Source organism: Phyllostomus discolor, chromosome 7 (genome assembly GCF_004126475.2).
Source record: "Phyllostomus discolor isolate MPI-MPIP mPhyDis1 chromosome 7, mPhyDis1.pri.v3, whole genome shotgun sequence".
NCBI classification, from domain to species: Eukaryota; Metazoa; Chordata; class Mammalia; order Chiroptera; family Phyllostomidae; genus Phyllostomus; species Phyllostomus discolor.
In genome coordinates this window covers 55534286-55550297 of record NC_040909.2, presented here as the reverse complement: position 1 = coordinate 55550297, position 16012 = coordinate 55534286, and the positions used below count along the sequence as shown (strand labels likewise).

Here is a 16012-nt window from a genome sequence, read left to right as displayed (position 1 = left end):
TCTACAAGTCAAGGCTATATTGTCATTGTGACAGAATAACTTGTTTCTAGAGGGAGACAGGTGTCTGGACTATCTACAGGGGCCAGAATTTCTGACTTACCAGGAGATCTGCACGCCGCCCCCCCCCCCAGCCCCAACCTCCCCAAGCAAGCCCAGAGGCAGCTCCAGCCCTTGCAGGATTTCTGTTAGTCAAACACAGCTTGCCCGGGGCAGAGCTGCTTTGGCAAAACTCACTCTTCTCCTGCAAGATCCAAAAAGAAAGCCTCAACTCCTTTGCCAAAGTGCTGTCAACTCTACTTAAACAGGAAGGCTCCTCTCAGATGCAGAGTTAGGCTGGGCTCTACTGTGCCAGTGACTTTGGCTGGATGGAATACCCTTAAAATGCCGCTACAGTGCCAGCTTGAGGAACAGTATATGACACAGTCCCCTTGAAGAGATACAGTTGATTTGAGTTGGGGTTATTGTTTTGTTTTATTTTTGCTCTCTAGTTATAAATCCATCCATTTCTCTTTCATCATATCAGTTGATGGGTCTTTGTTCAAAAACAAAATGTCCTATGAGGTCACATTTTTAAATGATTTATTAATTTTTAACTTAAATTTTAACTTTTTATTAAAAATGCTTTTATTTTCAAAAACTAAAAACACCTATAGAACAATCATACAGATCAAGAAACAACACAACCCCAGCACCCCAAAAGTCCCTGTCATTCATTCTAATGTCTCCATCTTACTTTCAAGGTAGTTACTATAACAAGAGACCACATTTTAAATCCACTTGTGGTCAAAGAATTTACTATCAGAGCTGAATTTGAGGTTTTATTCTCTGTGTGTGTAAATATTTTTTCATTTTAATTGGACTTAATTTGGGAGTGGAAGTTTCCATTTTTTTTAAAATGTCCTATGAAATTATTCAAAGCTAGCTAATTTTTGATACAACTCCTTCATCATCGTCATTAACTCTGACATCCCATTGCACATACACCTGTCTTCAGAAGTAGCAGTTGGAAAGAATGCTGTTTCTGTCACCACTATTATTTATGCATTCAAATTGGTGAATGTCCTGTTACATTATGTATCTAATACCTGATCTAAAGAATGTACCTCCATCAAAAATAATTTATAAATAAAAGAAAAATAAAGTGCTCCACCATTTGTAACATTCCCAGCTACTTCACAGGAGCCCTACCCCCAGCTATGCCAAGAATTGCACAAACTTCAAGTTCTGAGAATGAGACAAGTTCTAGACTCTCATGGCAATGGATCTGGAAATTGCAGACCCCTCATAAAGGCATTTAAATAATGTGATCATTGTGGATAGGAGCCATGAGTGTCCATGCCTTCATCACTCTGTTGTTAATTTTTTTTTCATTCACTTCAGTCATTTCTCTCTGACTACTGAGCCACGCCACTGCTGCCCATCTGTAAGCTACTTTCTGAAGTGTGTTTGCTGTCATCTTGCTGTGGACTTAGCTAATTTATTTACAACTATCATGTGCTTCTGCCACATCTGCATTGTCACTGTGATGGTATTTTTTCTTTCTGTCTGTTTCTTCCACAGGAGTTTAACCAGTAACCTACCCAATGTGAACCTACCCAATGTGAACCTTCCCAAAGTACCAAACCTACCAGTTAACATCCCTCTAGGCATCCCACAAATGCCTACTTTTTCGGCACCGTCATGGATGGCTGCTATATATGATGCTGAGTGTGTATTCAGTTCACATTAGATCTAATTTAAATTTTAGTGATCTTGGCATGGATATGTATTGTTTATTTCTATACATCCTATATAACAGAAAGGGAGAGGGATAATTAGACATATTTTGCTGATCATACAGAGACAATATTGTTTATTTCAGGCATGCAACATGTTTGTAAGACATTTACTATATATACAGCACTAACAATTTGCCTTACACCCACTGAATGCTTGAGGACTATGTTTTATCTCCTGAATTCTTTGCAAAAGGATTCTTCCCCTGATTTTTTGTTTGTTTGTTTATTTGTTAATACAAGTGGCATGACTTTAGGAGTTATTCACCCCAAGATTGTCCAGGAAACCTCTTTGATGGACTGACCAGTAATCTCTGGCCTGAACCAAATCTAAGAGGGAAGCTTACTCACCTAGAAGCTTTTTAAAAATTTTTCTAGAGACTGTTTAAACCATAAAGCATACTTCTGATGTTGGCAAATGGCAGGATATAGTAACAGTATGTTCAAGGCTAAATGAAAATTTCTGAATGGATCAAGCCTTAGTCATGTAAATGTTGTGTAAAGATAATTCCCAAGGTCATAGTACAGTGCTGAGCACTGAGATCTAGGTAGCAAAATCTCTGTATTTAAGGCTACAAGATTTAAAGAACAAATACTTAAGTTTTTTGGTAGCTGTATCATCTGTGGTCTGAGTGCAGAGACAGTCTTTACAGTCACCCACGCAAAGCCGGGAACACATGGGGTTTGTGTTTCTGGGAGTCCAAGCCGTCCGTCAGTGCCAGCCAGCAGTTCAGGGGAAAAGAACGTCGAGTAGCCATTCCTACTAAGGCTTAGGAAATGAATTCTCTTTTTTTCCTTAGCAAGAAGAAGATCCAGCACCTCTAAATTCTACCTCAGAGAGATAAAATTAGAACCATGTGCATGATTTAATAAGTGAAATAAGGTTTGGCGATTCTGTACCCTCCTTTGATCCTTTTCTTAGGCCACAGCTAATTATAGGCCAGATAAGCTTTTTCTTGAAAGAATAAATTGGCACGTTTTCAAAGGGAAGTGTTATTATCAAAGGAATAAAAAATGATCTGAAACTGGCAGTGAGTTTTGAAATCTCGAAATCACGTTTGTCAAGATGGCCCTCAACATTCTCATTTTTGCTGTAATCCAGGTAGAGAACAGGACGTTAAAATGACTGCTCTACTTGGCTCCTTGAAAGCTGCCTGACATTTTTTAAAACCTGTGTTCATTCACAGGTTCACAAAGAAATCATAGGGTCAATGTGTCTGATTTTCTTCTAAAGGTAAATCAAAACCCCCCAAAATTTATACCTGAAAAAAAACTTCTAAAAGTGTAAATCATATTCATGCTAAGATGACTATATTAAAAGTTAGATTAGGTATTATCTGTTAATAATTAAAAATAAATATCTGAAAGCTTACCTTCTTCTGTGCATGTTCTGTGACATTATATTTGAAAAGATATGAATCAAGACATTGTAATAAAGCAGATAATGGTCTCTGTTCAATTAATTAAGGCATGAGTGGGAACACATTTTGGTAACTGCTCAGCAATCAAAATAATCTTGGTGCTATTGCCTTAACATTAACAGTTTATCTTAAAAATAAAAAGAAAATATTCTTTTCCTCATGTCAAAACTTAATAATAAGCTCTTCAAAGAAAAAGAAAAAAAACCATAGAAGAATTTTTAAAACTCCGAAACCAGATGGGTGTCAAAATGTTGTTGTAATAAATACCAATTATTGCATTCATATGTACTTAATGATTTAAAACATACAACCATGCAGTTCCAAAACGGGGTTTAGACTAGACAAAGTTGGGGTTTCTTTTTCCCAAGCCTAGGATGGGGGAGGAGAAAGGCTGAACTTCCACAGAGAAACAATGCATCCCCCCACTTTCGAACAATGCTTATGGCGGTATCTGAAAAGAAGGCGTGGATTCTCAGTCACCTACCAGGAAATGCCTGATTCTATATCTTTTCATAATTCCAGTTTTCTCCTTTGCCACCTTTCATTTTAAGGACGTGTTTACATGTTACCTGCTCCTTCGTGTCAGATACATCTATGTACTGACCTCAGACTGGTCTGTCCTTGAAAACATGTTCCTGTCGGTCAAGGCCACAGGCTCCCTCTCGGCATGTTGGGAGTGCGCCCCTTCCCCACCCCGCAGTAGCTATGTATGCATTTATGCACTAGCTATATTTCTCTCTGAAGCATTAATTCAATGCAGCTGGCATCTGTCACAATAGAAACACCCACTCTCATCTGTTTCTATAGACGATGTCAGAACAAGTGGTAATGCATGGTGTGTTGGACATTTTATAAATTACCGTGTTAGCATTAGTGGTATGCGAGGAAGGGGGTGGGAGGTAGCCACCCCTCAGAGCCCCAAATGGGATTGTTGCAAAACAGAAAGCCAGCCAGAGAAGGGCAAGAGGGGAGGATTTCCCATACACAGGCTTTCCATGGATGCCCCAGGTAAAAGTTTCTTAGATGTCATTGTACAGAAAGGAATCAAGACCAATTTCCCCATCTGTACAGAGGACTGGGTAAGATGGTGCAATGGTTAGAAAAAAAAAAAAACCTCAGGTCCAGAGCCCTAAAGCTTTTCAAATATCCCTTGTCCATTCACCTCCCCACAACAACCTCGTCCTGGGACTGCCTATGCAACGGGCTGGTCTATTGGAATAATAACCAATCTAAATGAGACTCATGGATTCAAGGTATCCAGGTGCACTCGTCTCAGTTTGAGTCACCCTAATTTCTTTCCAGCTCTTCAAGAGAAAGCAGGTCCTCGCTCACCACTTTGTTAGCACGCAAAGTCTGTGCAATCTCCAAACGGCCTCCATTCTGGAGGGGAGCTGGGGAAATGCATGAAACCCAGAATTTCAATAACTGCATGTTGCCATGTAGTTATTATTCGTTGAGACTTACTTCTCCCTCTGGTTTGTGGCCTTCATCTGAATCATCACATGTGTTAATGTGGTTATTAAAAGAAGGCTGATTTTTACCATACACTGTTCTCCTGGCTATCATGGAGCAATACCATCCTCAGACTTCTCACTTGTCTGGAATAATTGACTGAACAAAGCCAAAAGAGTCACGTATGGTAAAACTCAAAATCTGTTGGTGGAGAATGCCCTCCCCCAACCACCAACACGTGTCCTTTTGTATGTTGAAGCCACTGTTTGCCTTAAGCCTTCTAGTCCCCAGCTGTCTTTGTGTCAGCTTTTTAGAGCCCAAGACCAGTAGGTGACTCTAGTTTTCTGATTTTTATCCTGCCAGTAATGGATCAGGAACCTCCGAAGATTTGTTCTGGAAGCTCGATGCCCTTCAGACCTTCATTCGGGACTTACACTGGCCCGAGGAGGAGTTTGGGAAGCACCTGGAACAACGTCTAAAGCTGATGGCAAGTGACATGATTGAATCTTGTGTCAAAAGGTAAGCAGATGTATCTGGACATGCTCTGCATGCCTTCCCCAACACACGTTGACTCAGGGAAGGGTAGATGGCCACTCTTCCATTGACCATAATTTGAAAGATTTGGAGAAGGTGATTGCTTGTCAAAGTCAGCTGGATTGGTGGCCACCCAAGTCTAGCTTCTGTTCACCTGCCTCACATCTGTCCCAAACCAAAAAATGTGTCTGCCTGTTTTTTCACTGAGCTCCATGAGGAAAGACTCCATGTCAGTTCTTGTTTGTCTCTGTAGCCCTGATATCTAGCAGTGCCTGGCACAAAATACTATATATATATATATTTAAAAGTAGGAGTGTATGCATGGTGGATAGCTAGATGAAAATCAGGAAGCACATACAATTCCAGAGCCAGAGCATCCAGTGCAGGTAGCAGGATTCTAGTGAGTTTCCAACCATGTGAGCAGGAGCTCAGCAGCATCATTCATCTGTGTATATGAACTGAGCCTGTACTACCTTCCAACTATTAGTTGTCTTGTTGAAAATCTAACTAGATATCAACAAGAGGGCATGAGACACTTTGCCTGCTTTGTCACTGTGGGATATAGGATTGAGGTGGGAAGGCTGCCTTGAAGTTCCCAGGTAGACCATTCTGAGTGCAAGGAGAAAAGAATGAGAATAGCATGCATTCATTCAATGGAAATTGTTTGAGCTCCCCCTATATGCCAGGCACATTGCTAAGTTCTTGGGGTACCAAAGACTGCATCCTTTCCTCATGAAGTACCTGTGTCTGTACATCCTCAGATTTGACACCGTTATTACCACCCTGTCTATCCCCAGGCACAAGCCCAAGTTCTTTTTCCAGTTCACAACTATTCCATTATTTTTTCTCATTCAAAAAGAAAGAAGAAGAAAAAGAAAAAAGACTGCAAGCATCACAGGCCACTCTATATCTCCAGATGTTGTCTAGTTTAGCTGATGGACCAGTTGTGGGAGGTGGGGGCTGGGTTTGGCTGGGAGTGGTCTGAATTTAACATTTTATATCTTGGAAAAAAGAAAAGAGAAGTAATAGCATCAAAACTGGAAACCAAAAGGGCAGAAGAACAACACCATCCCAGGTAGGTGAGCATCTCAGAAGGAATTAGGAAAAGAATAATGTGCTATGGAGAATCTGGCCAGGTGTTTGCTGGCACTCCAGGGAGTTTTAAGTCCAGGGAATCCAGATTTTGTTCTTTGTTCTTTTTTTCCCAATCTAAGAATCAAAGGCAGGCCTATTTCTCAAAAAATCAAAATGTTTCCTTAGGGTTTTGAATCTTAGTATCTCCTACATAGTCGGTATCAATTTTAGGGAAACCAATCTTTTCCTATAACCAAACCATTGCACAAAAATCTGTTTGTGAAAGAACAGTAGTTCCTCTGTGGAAAAATGCTCTTCCCTGGTCTGTACTAGTGGCTGCAATGCATTAGAATTAAGACTAACTAGCTTCTGACCTGTGCACCCAGTTGTACAGAAAGACATGTGTGCCCTTCTCTGAGGATTCAGTCGTTTGAATAGGGAATAAGTAATAGGGAGATGACATGTAGATGTGAAAGGTGGATAGTGATTCTATTTTATCCCTTACTATGTATCTTTATGGGTCAGCCAACACAAAGAGTGTGAGCCCCTCAGAGGTAGAAAGTGTATCTCGTTCATTTTGAGCTCCTCAACCATCCCAGGTCCTAGCATCATGCTTGACACACAGTAACTGTTGTAACTGTTTATTAGTAGAAGCTGGACAACTGCACATGTACTCCTGACCCTGGCGTCTCTCCCAGTTAAAGCCCCAGTCATAAGCATAAACACAGACAAGAGCAAACATGATTAAAAATGTCATCCACAGGCATTCAGAGTCAGAGGGTAAAACTTGAAGCAGTCCGTGAATGTTTTAAGATGTAGAATCCACATTAGTAGAGCCTAGAACCTTTGCTTTCCTCTTCAGGACAGAAGAAATAGCCCTTGTTCTAGGACAGCATAATAATGACATGATTTCATAGATGTAAATATGCAATGCCAAAAAATCAATCAGGCACTCCTCATTTCCAAGTTTCTAAGAAATTGAAATCATTCCTTTGGTGGACTTAACAGAGCCTCCAGTCTAGTCCTATATATTAGATACTGTGCTCTACACAAAACAAGGTGCCCTAACTCTGCCTTCAAGGAGAATCATTTGGATTAAGCGACCTCTTCATTTCCGGCTTTTTGGTCCCATAGAGCCTCCTCAGCCATATTAATTTTGCATTTGGCTTCCTCTTTTCACAGCCCCACACTCTAGGGGCTATGAACAGCTCTCCTGTGAAAACAGAAGACGATTACTTCATTGTAAGGGGGTGATTTAGCATTTCCATTTCTCAAATTGGGCCGGAACTGGCACATGAGCCTCAGATCAGCACAGGGACCTGTCCAACTCAGTCCCCATCAGGCCTCCTTTTCACAAAACCAGAAAATGATGTATTTTCAACGTAGCTTAAAATGATCATCATGATTAGAAAGCTACTTCAGTGCACGGAGTCTTTAGAAGCCAAGATACATTTATCTTTAACATGATCATATAATATATAAAAGTGTTTTAAAAATTTTTTTAGTTGTTTTCTTAAGAACTGGGCTTCCAACCTTAGAAATTATACTTGGCTTTCCTGCATGCACCCAGGGTGTGTTAGCAAGCTGGCATCCTTTCATGAGCTAACTAGCTGTGTGGTCCCTCTATGCACTGTTAGAAAACTGCTACAAATGCCTCTTAAAGCAATGCTTTCTTGGTGGCTGCATGATCTCCAGAACCTGACAGTGAACAATGTTGAAAAGATGCATTGGACAAAGCAACCACCAATAAAACCACTTACTAACCAGGTGCTTTTCTTTAAAGCCATGTGATGATGTGACCCACTTCTCTGAAACATTTTAAAATATAACTGGACCCCTTTACAATGCTGAAATCAAGGATTAGACCTCACACCTGTGTTACCAGCTGGCCATGTCAGACCAGGTTTTTCTATGGGCAGTTACCACATTGCTGGGATCATAGTTTGACCTAAGTCAGAATTATGTCCCATTAATTTCCCACCATTATACAATTCTTGAATCGGTGAGTATTTATCACACTTTTATTTATAAAATGAATATAATCTATTGCAAAATAAAACATTGACATTGCAACACAAACAAACAAACACAGTGAAGTCCCCCCTTACTGCTTCTCCTGATTTCACTCTCCGCAAAGATAGCCATCATATTTCTTTATTCCTTAAATCAATATAATAAGCTTTTTTTCACTTCAGTCTTTTTCAAAACCAGAGTTAAAAAAAACAATAAATGTAATTTAAAATTTTTTCCCACCATGAGAATTTAAAGATTAAAAACTGCTTTTTTTTTGTTTGGTTTTTTTAATGAAGTGATTCAAGGTAGGCAGTTGCCAATGTGAGAGAACTTACATATGCTATAATGCTATAATTGGGTTTTGTTAATTCGTTCATTCTCCTGCCATTAGGGTTCTCCATAGCATGTAAACTATAGGCAGAAATACGCCTAGCTACAGGTGTTCCACATACTGTAGAGAAAGAAGGGTGTGCTTGGCTGTCTCCCTGAATAGGCCCTCCTTATTTGGAAAAGTCATTTTTAAAAGAACACATGTGAAGTCATTGTCAATTGAAAGTGATTACAGCCTTCAATTTTCTTTTTTCACTGACCTCTCAAAAAATGTCTCCTCCTCCCGCTGCCATCTGAATGCTGAATTGGTCTTTTCCTACTTTGTTTTAATAGAACCAGGATTGCATTTGAAGTTAAGCTGCAAAAAACCAGTCGATCAACAGATTTTCGAGTCCCACAGTCAATATGCACCATGTTTAATGTTATGGTTGATGCCAAAGCTCAATCAACAAAACTTTGCAGCATGGAAATGGGCCAAGAGGTAAAAAAAAAAGAGAGATTTTTTTCCCCTCCATTGATCATGTAGAATAAAACTTCACAAATTCCTTCCATCTACACTAGTCTGCTAGTTTCAGAAATATACTCTACTGCTTGAGGACTAAGCCACAGAGGAATGTTTTGTATCAGTTTGTTAAGTAAATGTCTAAGGCACATGCTAATTAGCACACCGGTCACTTGGAAGTGATTCTTGGTTGGAGTTAGGGTGGCCATAAAGTTCCTTTAAGTCAAATGATGTTTGATGATCTTATTTATTAGGCTGGTATCTCCAACAGATGTTTGCCAGAATGCAAGTCATTTTCACATTTGAAGTGCATTTTATCACTTAACATCTGGACAGCAGGAGAACTCTCTTCCAGGATATATAATGTTAGATCACCCTGCTACCCAGTCCCCAACAGCAGGTTCTGAATTTTCAAGAAATCACAGACTTTATTTTTTTTTAGATTGAGTTGAATGTGAATCTTCCCTGACCAAAAGTTTAGTCCTTTGCTAAGTTTCCAGTTCCAAAGTGGCATTTAAAATGTAAAGGAGAAAGAAACAGCAACTTGGGCTTGATTAAAAACTATCGTGATCATTTTTCTCTGATGGCCTTAAGCCAGCTAGATATTCATATACCAATTTAGAATTAATTCAGAAACATTTCTGGCAACTCTCATGTTGTTGCCAATTGGCATAAATTGCTCCTAAATCAGATCTTTCGATACCAGCCCTACATGCTCAGAATTTTTACTAAATTATTTTTGCTCCTTATTCGTTATTTATTTTCTCTTTCAGCACCTTCCTTTTTTAAATGTGGGTTGGTGGTATTCTCTTCCTGGCAAGATCATCTTTAACCTTCTTTCACCTCCAGATCAGCTTTTTCAGCTGCTCTTGTCAGCCTCCATTCCTTACTGATTTTCTTGTTGGGTACATTTCCCTGGGGGTTATGTTCTAGACACTGGGGTCAAATGCAAGGGGTTCTCTTCACCAGCTCCATTTGCTGCACATGAATGATCTGAAGCAGCGGTTCTCAAACTTCAGTGTATATCCCACTTACCTAGAGAATTCTCAAACCCAGATTATTGGGTTGCACCCTAAGAGTTTCTGATTGGTTGGTGAGGGGGGGAGGGGGTGCAGTCCAAGAATTTGCATTTCTGACAAATTCCCTGGTGATACTGATGCCACTGGCTGGCCTGGATACCACACTTTGCAAACCACCGGTTTGGAGGTTCAGTATCCAAAAATGAGTTCAGAAGACATGCCTAGGCATAAAGGACAGCCTCCTAAGGAAGGTTTAAGTCAGGTGTCTTGCTCTGGCTGTGCTGCACACTGCAGCTAGTATGTCACTCAGCCTCTCTGGGCCTCAGTTTCTTCATTTGTAAAATGATAGCATGATTCTAGTTTTATTCAGGCTGCTTTTAGATGTAGAGCCAATTCTGCAGATCTCACGAAAAAGGGCCAGCATGTGAAATAAATAAAATAAGAGCTGCTGTGAATGAAGTCGGGGGGCGGTGGCCAGCAGACCAAGGAAGAGGAGCCCAGAGCCCAAGCTACCACATTCCTCTCCACTTCTGCATTCTTCACTGCCCATGCTCCACCTACCGCACTTCTCTGGGTGACTAACAGTCTCCTAGGCTTCACAGAGCCCACTTAAAAAACCCTGTTTATGTGATCTCTAAAAATCATGGGTGATTTCCAGAGTCCTGTGCCTCCTGAATTTTGCTCCCTTTGGAGCTTTTTCTTTCTTTTTTCATTAAAATATAATTCACATATCATAAAATTTAAAGTGTACAATTCAGTGATTTTTAGAATATTCACAAAGTTGTGCAACCATCACTACAATCAATTGTACGACATTTTTATCACCCTAAAAAGAATCCCAGACGCATTAGTATAATTCTCCAACTCTCTTTTTTCAGCCACAGGTAAACCACTACTCTACTTTGTATTAATGAGGGCTTGCTTATTTGAGCATTTCATATAAATGGCATATACTAATATGGGGCTTTTGTGACCTCTTTCATCTGGTATAATGTTTTTAAGATTGATCTATGTTGCCCTGGCTGGTGTGGCTCAGTGGATGGAGCATCAGCCTGTGAACTGAAAGGTTATCAGTTTGATTCCCCATCAGGGCACATGCCTGAGTTGCAGGCCAGGTCCCCATTTAGGGGCTTGCAAGAGGCAACTGATCGATGTTTGTTTCACTCTCTTTCCTTCTCCCTTTCCCTCTCTCTAAAAATAAATTTAAAATAGTTTTAAAAAGAGTTATCTATGTTGTTACATGTATCAGTACTTCCTTCTTATAGCTAAATAATATTCTATTATATGGATCTACCATATTGTTTATCAGTTCCTGAGTTGATGGACATTTGAATTGTTTCCACTTTTTAGCTACTCTGAGTAATGCTGCCATGAACATCTGTGTACAAGTTTTCATGTGGATCTATTCTTTCAACTCTCTTAGGTATATAACTAGATATATGGTCACTTTATGTATAACTTTTTGAGAAACTGACGAACTGTTTTCCAAAGTGGCTGTACCATTTTATAGTCTCATATTAGCAATGTATGGGAAATCTCATTTTTCTGCATCCTAACTAATAGTTCTTATTATCTGTCTTTTTTTAATTATAGCCATCCTAGTGTTATCTAATTGTGGGTTTGATTTGAAGTGATGTTGGCCATCTTTTCATGTGCTTATTGACCATTTGTATATCTTCGTTGAAGAAATGTCTATTCAAATTCTTTGTTCACTTTAAAAATTGGGTCATCCTTTTATTATTTAGTTGCGAGTTATTTCCATATCCTGCATAGTAGACTATTATCATATATATTATTTGCAACTATTTTTCTCACATTGCGTAGGTTGTCTTTTTCACTTTTTTGATAGTAATTCTTTAAAACACAAACATTTGTTTACATTTTATGAACTCACTCCTTGGAGTTTCTTGATGTGTCCCTTTTAACTGAGGTTCACAAGAATACACTCACTATTCCAGAGTGGGGAAGGGTTGGAATACTAGGACTGGCCTTCCTTCCCCTTAGCAGTTTTTCCTGTCCCTCTTCAGATTGACCGAGTTGTGGCCATGTTTAAAGGACTCCCACATACCTGGTCAAACAGCTAAATAATTCTTTAGAACAAACCAAGTCACTCTAATCTTAACTTTTTTCCTTTTGAACTAGCATTGCGGAACAGTAGTTGTGGGTGGGAGGTTGGGAGGTTGTTGTCATAGACCCCAACTGAAAATCTGATGAAATTTTGAGACAGTTTCCCAGGAAAAAAATACTATCACATAATTTTACTATACAATTTCAGGGGACCTGTGGACTTTATTAGGCTGAACTAAAGACACCACTTGGAAATATATGATAAGAAATAACAAGTCCTCTGAGGGGAGTTGCTCTGTGGCTATAACCTTGAGTAGAACTTCAATGGGAAGTCTCATGCAAATAGTCTCTTAACTCTTCTCACTTTAAAGAAAGGGATATTCATCTCCAAAGTAAAACTGAACCATTAAAATTAGATTGGCCAAGAATGACCAGAAACATCCTGAAACTGGGAGAACAGATGAAAGTCTAATTTTTGTAGTTATCACTTTGTGAGTATTTGGTATTAAATTCATATTATAAATCTACTTACTGCTACCTGCTTCCACCTGGATTCCAATGCCCTCAAGGTGTTTGAGACCAGATACTGGCCAGGTGATGCAATATTCTACAATTTTAATATCACTTCCTGAATTTCATTACTTCAGTAAAGTATCATCTAAAGGCAGCTGTTGAAATATGTATTTAGTATACTTTTCCCTCTTAAATATTTATTTTTTCATTAAAATTTGCAAAGCACCAATAAAGAGGAATTGTGTATTAAATAGTTTCTCACTTGGTCTAGTGTGTTTTCGTCTCATTTCCAAGGTCAGATGGTCTTAACAGAAAGACAACATACACACAATCTGTTCCATGACAAGGCAAAATGTGCAGTACAGGAAGTCAAGTGGAATGATTTTCACGATGTGATTGTGAATTTGCAGCAACTTAGCTCATTACAAGCAAAAGTGAACTCCCCAAATGCTCCATGCCATTGAAGACTTGTGGTTCCCTTGTCATCAGGAGCTAGGGCCCCAGAATATAATTTCAGTGTTATTATTATTATCGAGCCAATCCAAAAAGGGCAGCAGAAAGGATTGAATATTACAAAAATAAGAAAATTCCCTCTTTGTACCCACATTGGGATGCATATAAAATTAGATAGTTCATCTGACTGCAAGAAATTCTGTGACAAGGTCATCTAATTGGGGGGATGGTAATTTAACAATGCCCCAGTATTACTTATACCCTTCATGGAGCTTCATTTCTGCATGGAACAATTACTCACCAAGAAAGAGCCGAATAAAGGCAGAACATGCACTATTACTCCACAAAGGCAAGTTAATCAAATAAGTCTTGGGAAAATCTGGTAAAATGAATCCATGTATTGTGTAATAACTTGTATAGGAATGGGGGCTAATTTGATATGTACCCCTTTGTTACATGATAAGCAGAGTAGATATTACCCTGCCCTATTAGCTCTCCAAAGTAGATTTTACTTATTTAATTGAGATTATAATTTACACACAACAAAATATATTGATTTTAGATGAATTTAGAGAAATGTATAGCCATGTGTAACCACCATGCTAATCATTAGTTATGGTAGCAGTAATATTGCCATATAGCACTTCTAAGTTTCTAAACCATATTTCCATGCATTGTTTCGTTACCTTGTTAGATGAATATGATTTCCATATACACAAGAAAGGTAAGTGTAGCCCCATTGAGGAGATGAGGAAATAGACCAACAGAGATGACATACTCAAGTTTCCTCGAGAAGTAAGAGGCAGAATAATCATATCAAAATACTTTTTTATAAGCATAATAAAAGAAATGTAGACAGGAGTTGAGATAAAACATTCACATAGAATGAAAGAGAAAGAGAGTAGGAGTACCTGTAAAGCAGACAAGGCCAAGTTTGGCATGGAAAAATTGAAAGTGAGATGAGGTTCCTGTAAACCACCATGTCTCCATGCACTTTCATTTGGATTCCTCAGAGGACAAAAAAGTTTGAAGTCCCCCTCCCCACTTCTAAAGAGAAAGCTTGTTCGTCTCTCAAAAAAAGATAATGTTAACTACTCAGGACAAATCTTGCCTGAATCTTTTTTTAAGGTTTTTTTTATTTCTAGAGAGAGAGAAGGGGAGGAGAGGGAGAGAAACATCAATGTGTGGTTGCCTCTTGTGCACCCCCAACTGGGGACCTGGCCCACAACCCAGGCTTGTGTCCTCACTGGGAGTCGAATCCACAACCTTTGGTTCATAGGCCAGCACTTACTCCACTTTGTCACACCAGCCAGGGAAATCTTTTTGCTTCATACGTAAAGAATACTCGCTCTTATCTCTATTTGCCATTTAAGCCAAGTTTTTGGAGAGGATGTTTTATTCTCACTGATGTTCTTTGCTTTTTAAGAAGCCCTTTATTTAATATTTCATAGTGTATGATTTTTGTCTACAACTAACTTTTCTGAGTTAGTTAAGTCTCATACTTAGTTTAATAAATGTAAATCATTTAGAGCAATCCAAAGAAAATCTAGGGAGGCAGTCACATGAGGAGGGAAACTAAACATGTGATTCTGGATCTTATCTTAAGACCTAAAAATGAATTTGGAGCCCTGTCAATATTCCTAAATTCCCTTGTTCTGACACATTTCTTTGTGTTTCTAGCACAGAATTCTGCAGATAGTTTTTGCATTTAGATTCAGGTTTATTCCACTTCCTAGTAAATTATTTTGTGAAGTTAGTGGCAGAGCTAACATGGATTCTATTTATCAGGACTATACAACGTGGGTCATCTGCTTTCTCATTTTTCTCTAATAAACTAAAAGAAACTAAACTGAGATGAATGAACAACAAGACCATCTCTTCTGACCCTTGTTTCCTACTTTATGAACTTGAGCAAATATTGGAATTGTGATTGTAACTTGACAAAATGTTTCCACATCTAGGACCTCACTAGATATTCAAATCAGATCTATGAGTCTGAGAGGATTGCCAGGAAAGGACTTGGCCTTGGTTTTTACTAATAATCACAACAAAAACAACAAACCTGCTAAATTTCTTTATACAGGGTTTGCCTCACTCTTATTACAAAATCAGTAATTTGTACTGGCTTCTCTCTCCACCCATTGATCCTAGATTATGGTATTGTATTATCTGTTTTTTTTACAGATGAAGAAACTGAATTATATTTTCTTAGGCAAACATAGCTAACCAACTTTGCCCTGGGACTTTATTTAGGTCTTCCAATTACAATAAAATTCCCTTATAACTTTAAATAAATTAACCTAATTCACATCCCTCTGCTCACTTCCAATAATTCTGATTGCCAGTTATCAGAATATCAAACCACATTAATATGGCTTATTATTTTTGTATGTTTTCCTAGTTTTTTAATGGTTTGTTTAATTTTTATTTTCTCATGTGTCCTTTTGTCCTAATTTTTATTTGCACTGTTCCTTTTTTTCCTATTCCTAATTAATCCTCCCTCTGAAAGTTTGCTAAAGAGTGAGTAAGTGCATTCTTTCCAAATAGCAATGTTTTGCATTGTTGTTTTTTATTAAGGAAATAGGGAATAATTCAAATGGATACTAAAATGATCTAACAAATGTCAAGGAGCTGGCATACAGTGTTTTCTGTTGAAATTGCTTTTTGTTTTTTCCTGGCATTTGCAGCAGATTTTTGTTTGTGTGGGGGTTTGTTTTTGCATTACTAGTTAAATTTAATAGCCGATAGCAGCAGTTAGAAAAATTGAAAAACTTAGTACCAGTCTCATTAGAAGCTCTAAACCTGGCTGTACTGACCCATTAATGGAGAAAATGAGTGGCAGCCACAAGGTTCAGAAAG

The 16012-nt window shown here is 38.6% G+C and overlaps 1 protein-coding gene across 1 annotated transcript in view; it reads left to right on the top strand.

Annotated features, from left to right (window-relative positions):
* CADPS (calcium dependent secretion activator) overlaps nt 1–16012 on the top strand; it is a 478898-nt gene that overhangs the window by 393709 nt on the left and 69177 nt on the right. The window contains 3 exon segments of the mRNA XM_036030984.1: nt 1561–1707; nt 5012–5167; nt 8933–9080. Coding sequence (XP_035886877.1) covers nt 1561–1707; nt 5012–5167; nt 8933–9080 — 451 coding nt within the window.